This window comes from Bos javanicus, chromosome 9 (genome assembly GCF_032452875.1).
Source record: "Bos javanicus breed banteng chromosome 9, ARS-OSU_banteng_1.0, whole genome shotgun sequence".
Classification (NCBI taxonomy): Eukaryota; Metazoa; Chordata; class Mammalia; order Artiodactyla; family Bovidae; genus Bos; species Bos javanicus.
Genome location: NC_083876.1, coordinates 103,982,037 through 104,003,754, shown reverse-complemented (window position 1 = coordinate 104,003,754; position 21,718 = coordinate 103,982,037). Strand labels below are relative to the sequence as shown.

The following is a 21,718-nucleotide window of genomic DNA, read 5'->3' as shown; positions in this document are numbered from 1 at the left end:
AGCTGATTCCTGAGCACTTCCTGCTGAGGTGACGGCCACAGAAACCAGAAAAACCAGTTCTACTGACAGAGGATGAGATGGTTGGATGGCATCACTGACTCAATGGACGTGAGTCTGAGTTAACTCCGGGAGTTGGTGATGGAAGGGAGGCCTGGCATGCTGCGATTCATGGGGTCGCAGCGAGTCGGACACGACTGAGCGACTGAACTGAACTGCTGCAAAGCCTCAGGGTAAATACTGAGCAGTAAACACGCCACTGTGTGGTGTTTATCACACCTGGGGCTCACTAGCAGTTACGCATACACTGAAGCTGAAGCAAGTAAGTCAGCCCCTTTAGGCACTGCTTCAGCAGAGCAACTGTCTTAAAAGCAGGTGGAAACCCAGGCAGGGCGAGGAGAGTACTGCAGACATGTCACCACTCACCAGAAAACAAAATAAGGGCACGCTCTTATATTCCCTGGTCTGAAAGGCCAGCTAGACTTTAGAGGCTCTACACCGAAGTTCTCTGTGGCTGTGGCTGGGCACGACCATCCCACACAAGCCCAAGGAGGCCTGAACCTCACCGGCAGGTACACGAGGAGCAGCGGCTGCTCCCAGCCCTCTGGACTGGACAGGGTCCCACAGCTTCCAAGGGCAGAGGCCACCCAGCCTCCAAGCTCCTCCCCGGGAGGTTTCTCATGTTGTACCTGTCCCTTCTCCTTATACTTTTCACTCTCCAAAGAAAGCTTTTATTTGCTGAAGGACACTGTCTGGCACATGCCCACCTGTCTGTGTGAGTCACACTCAGACCCTCAGATGCTCTGTCCTCAACAGGGGACACATGGGCTAGAAAATACTGCTGGCTCGAATCAAACACTGGTATTCTCCTGGAGCCCAGCAACTCCCCAGCTTAGACTTCCAAACTTCCCATCCCTGTCTGGTGCCATCCCCTGCCATGAAACAGGATGTGACATGGTAAGAAAGCGGCGTCCACAGCAGGAGGAGGCGGCCTGAAGCGGTGGGGCCAGTGGCAGGCATCTGAACTCCAGTCACACAGCCATGGCCTAGCACGCGTCCTCAGGACAGGGACAGTTGTGGTCCAACAGGTAGGTGTGTGAACATGCAGGAGACAGGCTCATCTGTGTGACACGTGACGAGCGTGTAGGGGAGGAAGACGGGAGCCAGGGGAGCAGAGCCCGCGTCTGTGCCGAGGGCCTGGACATGACGTGGTGGGCACCGAGCCACGTGACTGTGAGTAGAGAGTAACTCGCCCACGTCTGTCTGACACACGAGCCTGTGAGAACACGGCAGGGCAAACGTGCCAGCCAGCTCACTGCAGAAGTGCCCCACAGTGGGTACTTTAAAAATAGCTGTTGGGTTCACATGTAAATAATTGACATGTGAAGGCTGTGTGGGGAAATCTACCATCTTCTGATCTGTCTCAGAGGAAAAAAGAAATCAGATCGAGGTTTGGTTTAACAAGGAGCCCAGCAGGAGCACATCCAGAAGTCTCTTCCTCCTCACAAGGCGCCGGGGCAGGGCTGGGCCTGGCGAGCACGGCGCCTCCATGAAGGGCCGACGCTGTGGTGAGAACTCCGAGGCCTGGGCGGGCAAGCACTTGTTACGCGGCTCCTGCCCCCAGCGAGCAAAACAAAAAGCAGCTCTCCTCTGCGCGGTCTGTTCCCATCCAAGGTCACTTTTATGCTTCACCTTTAAGCCAGGGAAATGCAAACTGTGTTGAAATACACTCCTAGAATTTAAATGGATACTTACGAGGAACAAGAGGAGAGGGTAAAATGAAGTAAGAGACACACTGGCAAGGTTTGCCTGTCATAGGATTGGGCTGGCTGCTGCACCCTAAAAGATCACTAAAATACCACAGTCCCAGAGGAAACAACTGCAAGTTTTCTGAACTCACCATGCGCAGCAACAAAATCTCCCCCCAGCCAAAGTCAGTGGCTGTCTCAGGCGAGCTGGCTCTATCAGGACTGACAGGCCTCCCAACCGTAACTGTCTTATCTGCAGCCTCATGGAGCCAGGACACTGAGGAGGCAGCCTCTGAACACACACGACTTCCAACTTAGTCCTGACCCATGTCTGAGGTTCAGAATGGAGGACCCCGGATAATAAACAGAAAAAACAACTTTTACTGGAGTGTCTGCCAGCTTACAGAAAGAACCCAGGAACACAGGAAAGAGAGCGTGCAGCTTGGCCTGAAGCCGAGCATCTTCCTCATGAAAAATTACATGAAAGAGGAAATGACTCTGGGAGCAGCAGAGCCCACGCACGTCCTGGGGCGTGAAGCCCATCGTCCTGACCATCCCCTCAGCAGCAGAGCCCACGCACGTCCTGGGGCGTGAAGCCCGCTGTCCTGACCACCTCCTCAGCCCGGCTCTGACTCAGTCACCTGAACATACACAGCGTCCTAGGGCTTCAGAGCGGAACTCACCTCCTCCATCACCTCATCCCAGGCAGCTCTTCCAGCCACACGTGCCCCAGTCAGAAGGAAGGGTGATCCAGGGCCAAGACCACCATGAGATCTACCATTAAGTTTATAAATACAGAGTTGCAGAAAGGACCCAGGACTCAAAGGATGGCAAAAGGCAAATCTTTACAAGAGACGTAGGAAGATCAAACCTGAAGCACTAACTGTAATCCCACCCTCCTCCCCTCTCTTTAGTCACCTAAGACTTGGCGCCATCAACAAGCACACGGGGCAGGGAAAGGCAAACCTGTTGAGTTCTGGCCTCTGAGTTTCAAAGGCCCCACCCCTGGGAGAGCCTGAGATGCCTCAGATCTGCCCCAAGTGTGACGACTCTGAGCAGAAGGAAGGGGCAGGAGCACATGGAGCTCTGAGCTCAGAGCAGCAGGACCAGGCAGCCAGCGAGCTCTGCCTCCAGCCCTGGAGCTGGGAAGAAGCTCTGCACGGGCTGTGTGGGCTTTGCTGCCCAGCCGGCCTGGGAGCGAGCATTCCACAGGGCAGGGGCTGGGGAACAGGCTCCCCCAAGGAGAGCGAGTGGGGCATGGTGTCTTGGGATGCCCAGCCGCCCAACCCAGGACACACACCACAACCTATCGGATGAGGTTTGTAAAAGAAACAAGTGAAGATACCTCAAGCTAAAATACTTCTGCAGATTAAAAGATAAAAAAAAAAAAAAGATACGAACTACTACATACAAAAATAAATAGGCGACAAGGATATATTGTACAACACAGGAAATAAAGCTAATATTTTACAGTAACTGTAAAAACTATAAATGGAGTATAACCTTTAAAACTGTGAATCACTGTGGTGTATACCTGTAACTTATATAATATTGTACATCAACTATACCTCATAAAAATGAAAAGGAGAAAAGGAAAGAAGGGCTTCTGCACAGCAAAGTTAACCAGCAACAAAATGAGAAGAAAACACACTGAATGGGAGAAATTATTTGCAAAACATTTGTCTGATAAGGGGTAAATATTCAAAATACATAAATACCTCATACAACTCAATAACCAAAAAACAGAACAATCTGATTTAAATTCAGCAGAAGATCCGAATAGACCTTGTTCCAAAGAAAATATGTAGATGGCCAACAAGCAAATGAAAAGATGTTCAACACTGCTAATCATCAGAGAAATGCAGATCAAAACCACAGTGAGCTATCACCTCAGATCTGTCAGAATGGCCATTATCAAAATGATAAGAAATAACAAATGCTGGAGAGGATATGAAGAAAAGGGGAGCCTTATGCACTGTTGGTGGGAATATAAATTGGTGAGGTCATTGCGGAAAACAGTATGGAGGCTCTTAAAAATTAAAAGCAGAAATACTATATGATCCAGCAATTCCACTCCTGGGATTTATCTGCAAAAAATGAAAATACTACCTTGAGGAGATATGCACTCCCGTGTTCACTGCAGCACTATTTACAACAGCCAGGACAAGCAGGCCAACCTAAGTGTCCATCAATGAGTGTGTGTGCACACACACTGTGCGCACACACACACACACACACACACGATGGAACGTAAAAAAAGAATAAAACCTTGTTACTTGTGACTACATGAATTGAGGGCATGATGCTATGGGAAATAAGTCAGAGAAAGACAAATGACACGCTTTCACTTCTATGTAGAATTTGGAAACAAAACCAAAAAAACACAAACTCACAGACACAAAGAACAGAGTTGCCAGAGGGAGGGAGGAGGAGGGCCGAAAGGGCCAAGGGGACCAGAAGTCAAACTTCCCAGCTACAGAGGGAGCCATGGAGCCTTCCCTGTGAAACACCAACCAAGTTTACAGAATGCCGGCAAGTGTGTCACCCCTGTGGCCAGGTGCGCCATCCTCAGGGTGGTGACAATCAGTACCTGCAAGTCCGCAAGCTCCATGGTGGGCTTTCCTTGGAGGCACAGGGCCTGCGCAATGAAGGCGTGCAAATCCTCCAGACAGAGAGTGTCCACCTGCATGGAAAGAGAGCCAGCATCAGCCCTGGGAGAACACAGGCACAGGACAGCACATGCACATACACACATGTGCACACACACCCAGCAGCAAAGGGCACACACACACAGGGCTGCATGTGCGCATGTACAAATGCACACACACACACGTGCATACACACTCAGAGCAGCAAAGCACACACACACCAATGTGTGCACATATACACTCACACACGCATGCGTGCCCAGGGCAGCAAAAGTGCATGCACATACACACAAACACATACATGCATGCACACTCAGGGTAGCCATGTGCAGAGGACAATGTGCACACACACAAACACACACACATGTACACACACATACACATGCATGCATGCATGCAAAGTGCACGCACACATGGGACAGCATGTGTGCATGTACTGCGCGCACACACATGCACACATACAAACACGCACACGTGCATGTGCACCCACACCACGTGTGCATACTCAGGGCAACAGAGGGCAGTGCATGCACATGTACTCACACACAATACACACACGTGTGGTGCATGCACATGTACACACACACACATGCATACATGCTCAGGGCAGCAAGTGCACACACAGATGACAGCACATGCACATGTACACACACACGTGTGTACACGGTCATGGCAGCAAAATACACACCTACACAGGACAGCACATGTACACGTATATATACATACACAGATACATGCACATGTGCGCATGCTCAGGGCAGCAAAGTGCACACATATACACACACAGGACAGCATGTGCCCAAGTACACACACACAAACATGCAAAGCACACACACAGGCTCTGGACAGCACATGTGTGCATACACATACATGCGTGCATGCTCAGAGCAGCAAAGCAAACATACCTCCCTGGGGCAGCAAGGCACCCACACTCTTACATGAACAGCCAAGCACGCATGTGCACACACACACACACACAATGCGGGAGGCAACATGCTCGGGGCAGCAAAACACACACACAGGCACAGCAGAGTGCATGTGCACATATGTGCGTGCACACACACATGCCTGGGGCAGCAGAACATACACATGACCATACACACACATGTACACACCCAGAATGGTACAGCATACACACACACACACACACCTAGGGCAGCAGAGCACACACACTCTCATACACACACACACACACACCCCCAGGACAGCAGAGCACACACATGAGCATATACACACATGCACACACCCAGGACAGCAGAGCATACACACACACGCCTAGGGAAGCAGAACATACACATGACCATACACACACATGCACATACCCAGGATGGTAGAGCATACACACACACACACCTAGGGCAGCAGAGCACACGCATGAGCATATACACACACGCACACACCCAGGACAACAGAGCACACACACACGTCTGGGGCAGCAGAGCACACACACTCTCATATACACACACTCACACCAAGGGCAGAAGAGACATCCCTGGAGGTGGGCGGGGTCTTTTCTCCCCCTATCCACAGTCCCTGGTGTATAAATCTCCATGTCAACCAGAGCCAGGCTGGGCAGCAGAGCCTGGTACTCATGAGCAAGGCAGAACACTCCAGAACGCCTGTGGGAAGCCTGCTGCTGCTAAGTCACTTCAGTCGTGTCTGACTCTGTGCGACCCCATAGACGGCAGCCCACCAGGCTCCCCCGTCCCTGGGATTCTCCAGGCAAGAACACTGGAGTGGGTTGCCATTTCCCTCTCCAATGCATGAAAGTGAAAAGTGAAAGTGAAGTCGTTCGGTAGTGTCCGACTCTTAGCGACACCATGGACTGCAACCTACCAGGCTCCTCTGTCCACGGGATTTTCTAGGCAAGAGTACTGGAATGGGGTGCCATTGCCTTCTCCGATGGGAAGCCTGAGCTATGGCCAAATCTGAGCCTTGGAGCAATGTAGGTCATCAAGGGTTAACACAAATTTCCAGAGCTGACAACTGTGGGGTTTGCAGACAGAAGGCACCCACAGCTAGCCTGAGCTAGGGTGATCAGAGCTGGGACAAACACCCACGCTTGCGAGCCCCAGATGTCAACTGTGTCTTTGGATCCCCATTTATAAGAAACCTGCTGCTGCTGCTGCTGCTGCTAAGTCGCTTCAGTCATGTCTGACTCTGTGCGACCCCATAGACGGCAGCCCACCAGGCTCCCCCATCCCTGGGATTCTCCAGGCAAGAACACTGGAGTGGGTTGCCATTTCCTTCTCCAATGCATGAAAGTGAAAAGTCAAAGTGAAGTCGCTCAGTCATGTCTGACTCTTAGCGACCCCATGGACTGCAGCCCACCAGGCTCCTCCGTCCATGGGATTTTCCAGGCAAGAGTACTGGAGTGGGGTGCCACTGCCTTCTCCGTATTAGAAACCAGGATTCCCCAAATGTGCAACTCCTCCCATCCTTTGTGGAATCAAAAAGTCCAACCAAAGTGTGAGTGAGAAGCAAGGAGAGACAGAGACAGAGAGAGACAGAGCCTGGGAATGAGGGGGCGGAGCACACAGATGGGTGGGGCCCGGCCACAGCAGCACCTCCACACCCTCCTCACAGGGTCAGGGGCTCAGCCACCAAATGTCACCATCCATCTCTACCTTTACTCCAACTTTATACAAAGTTGCCTTTGTATAAATGAAGCTATAATTATGTTGCAGAAAAAGCAAGAAATCTACAAATGCACAGCACTCAGGACCAAGAAAAAAGATCTCAACCTTCAAAAGCAAGACCAAGCAGAGAATATGTTGTTTTAAACTCATAAGCCCTCACCTCTATCTTAGACAGGTTTGTTGGCATATAGTTAGTTCTACTTCTTGCCATTAGCATCTTTTGCAGAAGGCTGATTTTAAAAAACCAGCCTACAAAAAAAGAATCACTCTTGGACTTCCCTGGTGATCCAGTGGTTAAGACTCTGTGCTACCCCTGCAGGGGACATGGCTTTGATCCCTGGTTGGGGAGCTAAGATCCCGCATGCCAACAATGTAGCAAAAAAAAAAAAAATCATACTTTTTCAGTTTATCGATTTCATACTCTGCCACCATCTTTGTAATTAGCAAATCTACGCTTACTCCTTGGCAGGGAAGTTATGACCAACCTAGATAGCTTATTAAAAAGCAGACATTACTTTGCTAACAAAGGTCCATCTAGTCAAAGCTATGGTTTTTCCAGTAGTGATGTATGGATGTGAGAGTTGGACTATAAAGAAAGCTGAGTGCCAAAGGACTGATGCTTTGGAACTGTGGTGTTAGAGAAGACTCTTGAGAGTTCCTTGGACTGCAAGGAGATCCAACCAGTCCATCCTAAAGGAGATCAGTCCTGAGTGTTCACTGGAAGGACTGATGTTGAAGCTGAAACTCCAATACTTTGGCCACCTGATGTGAAGAGCTGGCTCATTTAAAAAGACCCTGATGCTGGGAAAGATTGAGGGCAGGAGGAGAAGGGGGCAACAGAGGAATAAGATGGTTGGATGGCATCACTGACTCAATGGACATGGGTTTGGGTGAACTCCAGAAGTTGGTGATGGACAGGGAGGCCTGGTGTGCTGCAGTCCAGGGGGTCACAAAGAGTCGGACACAACTGAACAACTGAACTGAACTCAACTGATAACATATCAGAGGAGACAAGATTCTTAGTAATACCAATTTTTTAAAAACTTCACATAGTAGAGATTATGATGATAAAGTATTTGCTCTACCATGATCATAAAAAATATGCAAACTTTCTATGATGCAAAATTACCCTTCCGGAAAAGTTTCTCAAATTAGCCTCTAATAACATGTTAACTTGGAGGCTGGACTCCAAGTGAAAATGAGCTAACCAAGTTAGGGCCCAACAGTCAGCAAACGAGGGCTTTGTTTCTTTGTACGCTGTGTGCACTAAACAGTATGCATTCATCCTGTGTGGCACCTAATTTAAGCTTAACTAGGAGGAAATGGCACCCCACTCCAGTGTTCTTGCCTGGAGAATCTGAGGGACGGTGGAGCCTGGTGGGCTGCCGTCTATGGGGTCACACAGAGTCGGACATGACTGAAGTGACTTAGCAGCAGCATACAAAAGTATACCATTTTAGCCTTATTAATCTAAAGAGATTATAGTTATTAATCTAAAGAGAGAATAGTTATCCTTATGGATAACAACACAGTATGCTGCTAAGTGCTTCAGTCGTGTCCGACTCTGTGCGACCCCATAGACGGCAGCCCATGAGGCTCCCCTGTCCCTGGGATTCTCCAGGCAAGAACACTGGAGTGGGTTGCCATTTCCTTCTCCAATGCATGAAAGTGAAAAGTCAAAGTGAAGTCGCTAAGTCGTATCTGACTCTTAGAGACCCCATGGACTGCAGCCTACCAGGCTCCTCCGTCCACGGGATTTTCCAGGCAAGAGTACTAGAGTGGGTTGCCAATGCCTTCTCCGGCAACACAGTATAGTACCTTTTAATCTAAGGGATAACACTGATGCATTGATTTGTTTTCTATTTTAAAAGTTCTAATTTGAATGTATCCTTTAAAGTCAACCAACAATGAGTCTATCTCATGCTGACTTATACTAAAAAGATTTCATTTAAAGGTAATTACTAGTACTAAGAAGGTAAAAGTGGAAATTTTCCTTCTGATACTTGTCTAGCCTCAGGTGTATATAAATACGTGGGATGTAAAGTGACTATTCTGTGATTTGGGATATTTTCCTTCTGGAAGTGGATTTTCATAGCCAACAGTCACTTGCACAGCTGACAAGAAAGCAGAGCTGTGTCAACTGACTACGAATGGGCTCAAGGACCTCTCTCTCCTGCTGGAAAAAGAAATGCAAAATGTAGTCCTAAGAGTGCTAACACAAGGCTATCCAAGGATATATCCATATCCAAATATCACTATCCATATATTCACACACAGTCCTGAGAAGAAACCGCTTATTCTCCTGGAGGAGAAAACTCAGCCACTGGTCATCGACCAGCTCCCAACCCCCACTGTGTCCGCCTTAGCCACCTGCAGATTCATAAACAAGGGAAAGAAAGCATTAACTGATAATACATGCATGCACATTTAGTAAAAGTAGCAAAAGAAATGTATTTTTCATTTAAACATTAAATAATCCTGTGATCATTTACTGATTTATACTTTGCTGAGTCTGGTGCAAATAAAGGAAAGTTCTACTCAAAATGAAAGTTCGTCCTGGTGTGTGTGAAACCAGTGAAGAGGCAGTAAATTAAACCTCACTGAGGGTGGCTTACCTGCCCCGTGTTTGTGGCAACCACCATCCAAACAGGGACACAGGACAGCCCACGCTCCACAAAGCTGGGCCATCGTGAGCAAAGTGCACCACGGCCTGGACCTGGCAGACACCTCAAGCTTCTATCACAGGGAGGTGCAGAGCCCACTTCTATGCCGGCAGCCAACAGGGCTCCTCAAATGTACGGCCACACAGAGACCTCACTTTCTATGAAACAGACACTGGGCAGAGACGGGGCAGGGGACCAGCCCTCAGCAACACCCCAGACCACCATACCCCACAAAAGTCAAGGGCCAGAAGCGAGGGGTGACTGCAGCAGCCACGGCCAGGAGGGAGGTTACCTGCACGAACAGGTAGACCAGGAGGCAGCACAGCGCCTGAAAGGGGCGCTCAACTGCCTGCAGTTCTTCCCGTGAGGATGACAGGTCAAAGCAGGCCAGCAGTGTGTCCAAGCGCTGGGCCTGGATTCCTGGCTCTTGGCTCAGCCACAGCTGTCTCAAACTAGGCGTTCCCCCTAGTTTAAAAAAAAAAAAAAAGTCCATTTACCATGATTCTTTGTACTAGCAAGTTACACGACGCTTCTCAGAAACAGTAAAGAAGTGAAGGGCACCGACCTCTGTCCTTGCTGACTTCCTTGGCTTTTACACTTAAAGCAACTGGAAAGTAAACATTAACAGAACTTCCTGGTTTAAACAAGCAGAAATCCTAAAAGGTCAGCATATATGTATTTCATTGAAAACATTCCTCTTTCTTTAAACAGCTATACTGTGCAGGAAAGGGGGGGCTTTCTCTTCCTGTGCTCAGCTGTGCTGTCCGAGGGAGTGAGACAGACGCGACTGTGACGGGGTGCTTGGCAAGAACACCACTGGTCTACTCTGGTAGTCGGCTCTCTTATTTTCCTGGACTAGTGGTTTTCAAAGTACACTGTGCAAAAGAAACAGCTGCCAAAATTGTGCAAGATACATTTTCCTTGGTTTTATATGCAGAAATTATGAATGAATGATTTTCACATTTTTAAATAGTCAAAAACAGCAAAATGAAAACATTTCACAGTATGAGAAAATTGCATGACTCTGCCAGAAAGGATCAAGGGTGGCCCCCACACTTCACCCAGAGTTCCATGGGCAGCTGAGATTTTGTCTATAGGTCCTATTTGCATTGCTCCTGAAACGTATCAGCTTCAAAAGTCAAATTATGTCTTCACTTGGCAAAGGCTTCTGTGTGAATTCTCGGACAGGAAAGTCTCAAGAGCTTCTCAGAAATGAGCAAGTCCCAAGAGTGCTGCCCAGAGGGACTTGGAAGGAGGAAATTTCTGTGAATGACAACTTGTTTCATTTTATAAAAGAAGATCTGCAAGGTGCTGGGGAGTCACGTCTTTATACAGCCAAGAAATACTAAGCTTACTCTCAGATTCTTGTAAAAATCATTCCAGATGGACAAACTACCAATTAGATGTGTACAATCAGCTTTCCAAGGTTTATAAAATAAGGATATGCTTAAAATGACCAAAACGAGGCTCTGTGAAGACAGAAAAAATCACCTACATGTTGCCTAAAGAAGAATATCCAGTTTGGGAGATAAAAAGCTATGTCAGATGCCTGCCTGCTGTGTGGTCAAGACTTGCTGCACAAAATGCAGCGTGTCAGTAAGGGAGGCGGCTGAGGATGATGCACAGACGCAGGGACCCTGTGAGGGGCAGGTCGGGGGAAAGAAAGCCAAATTTCCAGGTACACCCTTCTGAGGGCCTGCAGAAGGTGAGGATCAAGCAGCAGGAGTCCACTGCTCTTAACATACACGTTGTCAGGGTGCTGGAAAACCATGAGATAGGCACCTGGATGATCCAGCTTCCAAATGAGTCTAAAATAAAAACCATCTGGCATTTTTCCTCATGGATATACAGAAGACTTATATATAAAAATCCTATCATTTTGTATTGTTATTAACATAAATGTGAACAGTCATTCATCTGAATCACCTGCAACACGAGTTCAAGGCCCCACTTCCAGGGTCCTAGAGACGGCAGACGCACGCCCGCCCTCCGAGGGTGGGCGGGGCTCCCGCTCCTTCTGGAAGCACAGGCCCCGTGTGCAGTCCCAGTGTGCAACACGCACACACCTGCAGCTCAGCAGTGCCAGGGAGCACGTGCCCACAGGCCTCAGAAACAGTCTCTCCAACAACTAAGCGAACTTTAGAGCTTATTAAAACCTTATATTGAGGGCCTCTAAAATTAACTCGTAATATAATAATGAAAGGCCAAATATTCCCTTTCTACATTATTTCTGGAACAATACTATAAAATGAAAATTACATATATATATATTAAAACATTTCTGGGAAATGATTTTGGGTATTCTTTAAAAGTACTTCTTGCTGTAAAATGTGTCATTCTTAAATTGTTTTTGTGATAAGTACCTTTAGGTTTGAAATACTAAAATACTAATATTTAGGTTTGAGTATATCACTTATCAACTGAGAGAATTAGGAAATATTCCCTCAACTTCTCTCCTTGTACAATTCCATTTATAAGAAATATGTTTCACAATGTTTCTTATTTGGTAAATTATAGGCTTGAGTGACAGAACACAATAGTGACTTGAGAGAATTTAAAGCATATAAAAATGGAATATAAAAATTTTGGAAAGTATTTGTTTTGTGAAACAATAAGAAAGGCCACTAAAATAAGCCCAAAACTCTGTCCTCTCTTCAAGGGTCTGTGTGTAGAACCCTGTCTCCTACGGTCGAACACGCTTGGCCTTCTCCAGATACTAAGAACCCACAGGAAGAATTTACTTCGACTAATTTTTAGGAGAACTCTGTTTTCTCCTCCCCTCCTACTGGCCCTTGAAAAAAACTTACTTTTACAGTTGAACACCTTCCTTCACCTCCTCTTCCCAATTCATCAAGCCCACTTTCAATCGTGGAAGCAAGACAAGAATCGCCCCAAGCAGAGCAGCAAGAATGCAACCGTGCTAACTCACAGCTGCTTACTAAGAGGGTCCTGGTTTCCTTCTCCCCCTGGCGTGGACCTTGGGCAGCAGGCAGGGGAGTGAGGCAGGGTGGTTCAGAAGACTGGGCCTGGAGAGGTCTGTATAATGCCCTTTCCTCTGTTGTATTAGAACTTCATTAGGGACACCACTCCTGGACCCACGGTAGAAATGAAAATCAGTGTGTGTGCAGTTCTGGAAAAGTATGTTTCCACAGAGATCATTATTGCATCATGTGGTAAACAACTCTGACATTTAATCAAGGCTGTCTGTACCTGGTGGAGAAGGCAATGGCAACCCATTCTAGTTCTAGTTCTCTTGCCTGGAAAATCCCATGGATGGAGGAGCCTGGTGGGCTGCTGTCCATGGGGTCGCTAGGAGTTGGACACGACTGAGCAACTTCACTTTCACTTTTCACTTTCATGTATTGGAGAAGGAAACGGCAGCCCACTCCAGTGCTCTTGCCTGGAGAATCCCAGGGACGGAGGAGCCTGGTCGGCTGCCATCTCTGGGGTCGCACAGAGTCGGACACGACTGAAGCGATTTAGCAGCAGTCTGTACCTGGAATGTTCATCTGCAGCGGCCTGACGAGGTCTGGCTGCCTCAGTGGGTTCCCGGAGTACACAAACCACTCCTTGACAGCGGGGCCGGTGCTGGAACCACCTGAGTAAAGACAGCTGCATCAGTGGACGTGCGTACCAGTCCATCACCACACTGCACGAGAGCCACCTCGGCAGGACCAATTCCACGCCGGTGAGCACAGTGAGTTCTCACATCCAAGGTCACCAAGGGGCCTCGGGCATCCAGCAGTGGATCTCCTACCCTCTGATCGGATGGTTGTCCATCCAGTCCCACCAGAATGATGACCTTGGGTGGTGGGTGGCAGGACAACCTGGATAGGTGATCACTGAGGGCAGAGGTGACCTCTCAGTCACCACCGAGACGGCTCCTGCAGCATCCTGCTTTCCTTCCCCATCACCCTCCTACCGTCCCAGAGAACATTCAGGGAGCAGAAATATGACAGTCCTTTCTGCTCTTAAATTCACTACTTTACGCAACTATTAAGTCTAGTGTTATGTCAGACGAATCAGAAAGCTGGTAGGAATAATCTAGAATAAAGGCACTTCTGTCTGTTGCTAGATTACTAACTGCTACGGAAGCTCGGGTGGCCCAGTCAGCTGCCGTGCCCCACTCAGCCGCAGCTCACCTCGCCCTTTCTCACCTCTGCGTTTGGGCCACGCTCTGCTCTGCCCCCACTCCCCTCCACCACTCCCCCAGCCCACCGCAGATGCCACCTCCTGTGCCCACACTTGGCGAGCCCCCCTTCCCTCCCTCTCAGCTGAGCCTCCCACGCTCCCCAACCACTGCGCCCCACTCAGGCAGCACTCTGGCTGGAGTCCCGGAAAACTGAGCTCCCTAGAGCAAAAACCATTCTCCATAAAACACAAGGCCCAGAGCAAATGCTCATTAACTGCAGGTTTAGGAGCAAGTTCATCTTAGCCTAAATTTCATACACACAGAAAAAATTTTAAAAAAGAAGATCTGAGTATTCTTAATGTTGTTAAAAATAAAACAACCCAATTTCTATGTAATCCTCTTGGCCAAGGTTTTCATTACATTAAAAAATAGCCAACTGAGTGAATGCTGCCCTGCTCATGCCAAGAGACAAACCTTACTAGGTTCTGTACTCCCACTCAACCACTGCTATTAAGGGACCTATCCTGCCCAATGACTCCTTGGCAATCACTAAAACATTCACAAAACCACATTTGACACCGCATGGAAATGACCACCTTTTATCTAAGATTGTTCACAGCACAGAGGTTCAGAGCCAATGTCTCAGAGCTTTAAGTGACACACAAAAGACAGAGAGAGAGGTTCACGGTGGGCACTGGTGCCCTTATCTAAACACACCCGACAGTCCTCCTAGCTCCCCTGTTAGGACCGAGGGAAGCAGTCTTTGGACCAACATTCCAAGAGACACACAGCATCATCTCAGTTCAGTCGGTCAGTCGTGTCCGACGCCTGGAGACCTCATGGACTACAGCACCCCAGGCCTCCCTGTCCATCACCAACTCCAGAAGCTTGCTCAAACTCATGTCCATTGAGTCTGTGATGCCATCCAACCATCTCATCCTGTGTCGTCCCCTTCTCCTCCTGCCTTCAATCTTTCCCAGCATCAGGGTCTTTTCTAATGAGTCAGTTCTTCACATCAGGTGGCCAAAGTATTGGAGCTTCAGCTTTAGCATCAGTCCTCCCAATGAACATTCAGGACTGATTTCCTTTAGGGTTAACTGGTTTGATCTCCTTGCAGTCCAAGGAACCCTCAAGAATCTTTTCCAACACCACAGTTCAAAAGCATCAATTCTTCAGCGCTCAGCTGCCTTTATGGTCCAACTCTCACATCAATACATGACTACTAGAAAAACCATAGTTTTGACTAGACAGACCTTTGTCAGCTAAGTAATGTCTCTGCTTTTTATTATGCTGTCTAGGTTGGTCATAGCTTTTCTTCCAAGGAGAAAGCATTTTTAATTTCATGGCTGCAGTCAGCATCTGCAGTGATTTTAGAGCAAAAGAAAATAAAGTCTGTCACTGTTTCCATTGTTCCCCCATCTATTTGCGAGAAAGTGATGGGACTGGATGCCATGATCTTTGTTTTTTGAATGCTGAGTTTTAAGCCAACTTTTTCACTCTCCTCTTTAACTTTCATCAAGAGGCTCTTTAGTTCCTCTTTGCTTTCTGTGACAAGGGTGGTGTCATCTGTATATCTGAGGTTATTGATATTTCTCCCAGCAATTTGATTCCAACTTGTGCTTCATCCAGTCCAGCATTTCTCATGATGTACTCTGCATATAAGTTACATAAGCAAGGTGACAATATACAACCATGACGTACTCCTTTTCCAATTTTGAATCAGTCCTTTGTTCCATGCCCAGTTCAAACAGTTGCTTCTTGACCTGAATACAGATTTCTCAGGAGGCAGGTAAAGCGGTATGATATTCCCATCTCTCTAAGAATTTTGCACAGATTGCTATGACCCAAAACAGCTAAAGGTTTTAACACAGTCAATGAAGGAGAGGTAGATGTTTTTCTGGAATTCTCTTGCTTTTTCTATGGTCCAATGGATGCTGGCAATTTGATCCCTGGTTCCTCTGCCATTTCTAAATCCAGCTTGAACATTTGGAAGTTCTTGGTTAACGTAATATTGAAGCCTCGTTTGGAGAATTTTGACCATTACTTTGCTAACATGTGAAATGAGTGCAATTGTATGGTAGTTTGAACATTCTTTGGCATTGCCTTTCTTTGGGATAAGAATGAAAACTGACCTTTTCCAGTCCTGTGGCCACTGCTGAGTTTTCCAAATTTGCTGGCATATTGACTGCAGCCCTTTCACAGCATCATCTTGTAGGATTTGAAATAGGTCAGTTGGAATTCCATCATCTCCACTACCTTGGTTTGTAGTGATGTTTTCTAAGGCCCACTTGACTTCACACTCCAGGATGTCTGGCTCGAGGTGAGTGACCACACCATCATGGTTATCTGGGTCATGAAGATCCATTTTTGTATAGTTCTTCTATGTATTCTTGCCTCCTACTCTTAATATCTTCTGCTTCTGTTAGGTCCATGCCATTTTTGTCCTTTATTGTGCCCATCTTTGCATGAAGTGTTCCCTTGGTATTTCTAATTTTCTGATGAGATCTCTAGTCTTTTCCATTCTATTGTTTTTCTCTATTTCTTTGCATTGACCACTTAGGAAGCCTTTCTTATCTCTCCTTGCTATTCTTTGGAACTCAGCATTCAGATGGATGTATCTTTCCTTTTTCTCCTTTGCCTTTCACTTCTCTTCTTTTCTTAGCTATCCGTAAGGCCTCCACAGACAACCATTTTGCCTTTTTTCATTTTTTCTTCTTGGGGATGGTTTTGATCACCACCTCCTGTACAATGTTACAAACCTCTGTCCATAGTTCTTCAGACACTCTATCAGACCTAATACCTTAAATCTATTCGCTACTTCCTCTGTATAATCATAAGGGATTTAATTTAGGTCATACTTGAATGGTCTAGTGGTTTTCCCTACTTTCTTCAATTAAAGCCTGAATTTTACTATAAGGAGTTCATAATCTGAGCCACAGTCAGTTCCCGTTCTTGTTTTTGCTGACTGTATAGAGCTTCTCCATCTTCGGTTGCAAAGAATATAAACAATCAGATTTCTGTATTGACCATCTGGTGATGTCCATGTGCAGAGTTGTATCCTGTGTTGTTGGAAGAGGGTGTTTGCTCTGACCAGTGTGTTCTCTTGGCAAAACTCTGTTAGCCTTTGCCCTGCTTCATTTTGTACTCCAAGGCCAAACTTGCCTATTACTCCAGGTATCTCTTGACTCCCTACTTTTGCATTCCAGTCCCCTATGATGAAAAGGACATCTCTTTTTGGTGTTAGTTCTAGAAGGTTTTGTCGGAGAAAGCAATGGCAACCCACTCCAGGACTCTTGCCTGGAAAATCCCATGGACGGAGGAGCCTGGAAGGCTGCAGTCCATGGGGTCACTGAGGGTCGGACACGACTGAACGACTTCACTTTCACTTTTCACTTTTCACTTTCATGCATTGGAGAAGGAAATGGCAACTCACTCCAGTGTTCTTGCCTGGAGAATCCCAGGGGTGGCGGAGCCTGGTGGACTGCCATCTATGGGGTCACACAGAATTGGACATGACTGAAGTGACTTAGCAGCTAGAAGGTTTTGTAGGTCTTCACAGAACCATTCAACTTTGGCTTCTTTGACATTAGTGGTTGGGGCATAGACTTGGATTACTGTGCTATTGAATGCTTTGCCTTGGAAACGAACAGAGATCATTCTGTCATTTTTGAGACTGCCCCTAAGTACTGTGTTTGGGACTCTTGTTGACTATGAGGGCTATTCCATTTCTTCTAAAGGATTCTTGCCCACAGTAGTAGATATAATGGTCATCTGAATGAAATTCACCCATTCTGGTCCATTTTAGTTCACCAATTCCTAAAATGTTGATGTTCACTCTGGCCATCTCCTGTTTGACCACTTTCAATTTACCTTGATTTATGGACCTAACATTCCAGGTTCCTATGAAGTATTATTCTCTACAGTTTTGGAGCTGGTACTTCTATCACCAGTCACATCTACAACTGGGCATTGTTTTTGCTTTGGCTCAGCCTCTTCATTCTTTCTGGATCTATTTCTCCACTCTTCCCCAGTTGCATTTTGGGCACCTACTAACCAGGGGAGTTCATCTTTCAGTGTCAAATCTTTTTGCCTTTTCATGGGGTTCTCAAGGCAAGAATACTGAAGTGGTTTGCCATTCCCTTCTCCAGTGGACTACATTTAGTCAGAACTCTCCACTATGACCTGTCCATCTTGGGTGGCCCTACATGGCATGGCTCATAGTTCCACTGAGTTAGGCAAGGCACCTTAGCATTATCTGCCCAGCTACAATCCAGGAGGATGGCACTGCCCATGGAGATGAGTCCAACAGGAGCAGCAGGCCTAAGAGAAAACAGGCTTAAGACCAGCACCAACACCAGGAGCTCTTCTCTCAAAATTTAGACCAGCACATCAACCCAACCCCCTCTTTCCTCATTATGCAGACCAGCACTGATGCCAAATTCCCTCTTTTCTCCATAACTTGGACAACAGAGGGTTTATTTTCTTGGACTCCAAAATCACTGCAGATGGTGACTGTAGCCATTAAGATTAAAAGACACTTGCTCCTTGGAAGGAAAGTTATGACCAACCTAGACAGCATATTAAAAAGCAGAGACATTATTTTGCCAACAAAGGTCTGTCTAGTCAAGGCTATGGTTTTTCCAGTAGTCATGCATGGGTGTGAGAGTTGGACCATAAAGGAAGTTGAGTACGGAAGAACTGATGCTTTGAACCGTGGTGTTGAAAAAGACTCTTGAGAGTCCCTTGGACTGCAAGGAGATCCAACCAGTCCATCCTAAAGGAGATCAGTCCTGAATATTCTTTGGAAGGACTGATGCTGAAGCTGAAGCTCCAATACTCTGGCCACTGATGAGCTGACTTATTAGAAAAGATCTTGATTCTGGGAAAGACTGAAGGCAGGAAGAGAAAGGAATGACAGAGGATGAAATGGTTGGATGGCATCACCAACTTGATGGACATGAGTTTGAGAAAGCTCTGGGAGCTGGTGATGGCCAGGGAGGCCTGGCGTGCTGCAGTCCATGGGGTCGCAAAGAATCAAATACAACTGAGCGACTGAACTGAACTGGCAGTTAGGTGCATATTAATTCCAAAGTATTTCTTAATTAACAAACTAAGAAAAGCTTTTGCTTTTTAAAATGATTAACTGAACACCTGATGAGTTTAACTGACCAGAACAAGAGTGAAATTTGCTGCATACACTGTAGCACTTACAGTTATTTACTTACAGAGCCTTGAATAGGAAACTCTTATCTTTCAAATAAAATTAGCTAGCCAGAAGATGAAAGTTCAATTGGAACCGCTAACCTTAATTTTCATTCCCTAAACAAAATTTTATCAGAAATGGTGGGGAAGGATACAGGAAAAGAGACACAAATGAGCGTCTTCTCTGAAGTGGAGGCCAGGTGTCTGCAGGCTCTTCTGCATCCTGCCACTCCCCTGGTGAGCAGGAATGTGACAGGGACACTCAGTATGCCTGTTTCCTCCTTCTGCCAGAAGAGGCAGTGCAGAGTGGCCAGAACAGCCTATCAACGTGCAAAGAATAAGTCTTTAGTCTGAATGAGGTCTCTGTCCAAACCGAGACATTCATTTGGAAGCATTTTCTCTGTTAATTCAGATTATCCCTACCACAGACACAGTTACAGCTCCCTGCTTCTTCCAAAAGCCACAGCTAGATGCAAAGTGTTACCTGAAATCTTCTTAAAATAAATGCATTTTGGCTGGAAAATTAGTCCATTCTCTGGTTGTTGTTGTTCAGTCACTAAGTCAAGTCTGACTCTTGCAACCCCTTGGACTGCAGCACACCAAGCGCCTCTGTCCTTCACTATCTCCAGGAGTTTGCTCAAGTTCATTTCCATTGAGTCGGTGATGCTATCTAACCATCTCACCCTCTGCTGCCGCCTTCTCCTTCTGCCTTCAAATGTTCCCAGCATCAGGGTTCAATGAGTCGGCTCTTCAGATCAAGTGGCCAAAGTACTGGAGCTTCAGCTTTTGTATCAGTCTTTCCAATGAATATTCAAAGTTGATTTCCTTTGGGACTGACTGGTTTGATCTTGCAGTCCAAGGGACTCTCGAGAGTCCTCTCCAGCACCACAATTCAAAAGCATCAATTCTCTGGCACTCGTCTTTCTTTATGGTCCAGCCCTCACATCCGTACATGACTGCTGGAGAAACCACAGCTTTGACTTGGACCTTTGCCAGCAAAGTGATGTCTCTGCTTTTTAATATGGTGTCTTGGTTGGTCATACCTTTCTTTCCAAGGAGCAAGTGTCTTTTAATTTCATGGCTGCAGTCATTTTCGGGGGGAGCCCCAAAAAAGAAAACCTGTCACTGCTTCCACTTATTCCCCTTCTACTTGCCATGAAGGGATGGGACCAGATGCCATGATCTTAGTTTTGTGAATGTAGAGTTTCAAGCTAGCTTTTTCACTCTCCTCTTTCACCCTCATCAAAAGGCTCTTTAGTTCCTCTTCATTTTCTGCCATTAGAGTGGTATTATCTACATATTTGAGGTGGTTGCTATTTCTTCCAGCAATCTTGATTCCAGCTTATGATTCATCCAGCCCGGTATTTAGCATGAAGTATTCTGCAGAGAAGTTAAACAAGTAGGGAGACGTATACAGCCTTGTCACTTTGTACTCCTTTCCCCATTTTGACCAGTCAGTTGTTCCATGTCCGGTTCTGACTGTGGCTTCTTGACCTGCATACAGGTTTCTCAGGAGGTAGGTCAGGAGGTCTGGCACTCCCTTCTCTTTGAACGATGGATTTTCCAGTTTGTAGTGATCTACACAGTCAAGGGCTTTAGTGTAGTCAATGAAGCAGTTGCTGTTTTTCAGTCACTCAGTCGTTAAATTTTGTGACCTCATGGACTACAGCATGCCAGGGTTCCCTGTCCTCACTATCTCCCAGAGTCCACCGGAGAAGGGAATGGCAAACCACTTCAGCATTCTTACCTTGAGGATCCTATGAACAGTATGAAAAGACAATGAGGCAGAAGTAGATGTTTTTCCAGTCCTCCCTTGCTTTCTCCATGACCCATCAAATATTCGCAATTTGATCTCTGGTTCCTCTGCCTTTTCTAAACCCAGCTTGTACATCTGGAAGTTCTCAGTTCATGTACTGCTGAAGCCTAACTTGAAGGATTTTGAGCATGATACTTGCTAGCATGTGAAATGACTGCAACTGTACAGTAGCTGGAACATTCCTTGGCAATGCCCTTCTTTGGAAATGAAATGAAAATTGACCTTTTCTAGTCCTGTACCCACTGCTGAGTTTTCTCTGAGGTACCACATATTTTCAAAGATTTAATCTGGTATATATTTTGAAATAGCAGAAATGTTTGCAATAATCTAGTTTGTCTGAATTAAAATAAAATAATCTTCTTAAACGCCTACATACGAAGAAAAAGAGAAGAGGAGATTGAGTTTGATAATTCCTAAAAGGTAAGCTTGATTTTCTCATTTGAACTTTCGATTTGCTGGTTTCCAAGTTCAAAGAGCAAAGTAAAACTCAAGTGAAAGTTCTTTGCTAGTTTTACTCTCTATTCACACTATAACATTTTATATGGAAAACAAAAAAATAACAACCAAAGTTGTTCTCCTGCTATTTCCAAAGGACAGACACATCATACCATTTATAAAAGCTTCTGTATATAACTAAAAAATGTTCCCCTGGGAGCAAAAATGTGGGTCTGTCTACATGTCCAACCTTTCTCCCGTTAAAAACTCTTGATTATTCCAACACACAAACTCTCAAAAGTGCCCACTCCTCTCACACAATCTGGCAGGTCTGTGAGCACTGGGAGGGGAAGAGAATGAACAGAAGCAATGTCAACTATAACCTCTCAATCACAGGGATTTTCAAGTTTGATAACAACTCTCCAGACTTTAAAAAGT

General features: G+C 46.3%; 1 protein-coding gene across 8 annotated transcripts in view; it reads right to left on the bottom strand.

The window, feature by feature from the left end:
- Positions 1-21,718, bottom strand: part of FAM120B (family with sequence similarity 120 member B) — a 106,618-nt gene that overhangs the window by 56,928 nt on the left and 27,972 nt on the right. For 7 of the 8 annotated variants that reach the window (XM_061428619.1, XM_061428617.1, XM_061428615.1 and 4 more), the window contains 3 exons: positions 13,192-13,293; positions 9,988-10,160; positions 4,336-4,428 (listed from right to left, as the gene is read on the bottom strand). In XM_061428619.1, the coding sequence (XP_061284603.1) occupies positions 4,336-4,428; positions 9,988-10,160; positions 13,192-13,293 (368 nt within the window). The remainder of the gene's footprint in view (positions 1-4,335; positions 4,429-9,987; positions 10,161-13,191; positions 13,294-21,718) is intronic. The other variant, XM_061428614.1, reaches the window with a different exon arrangement.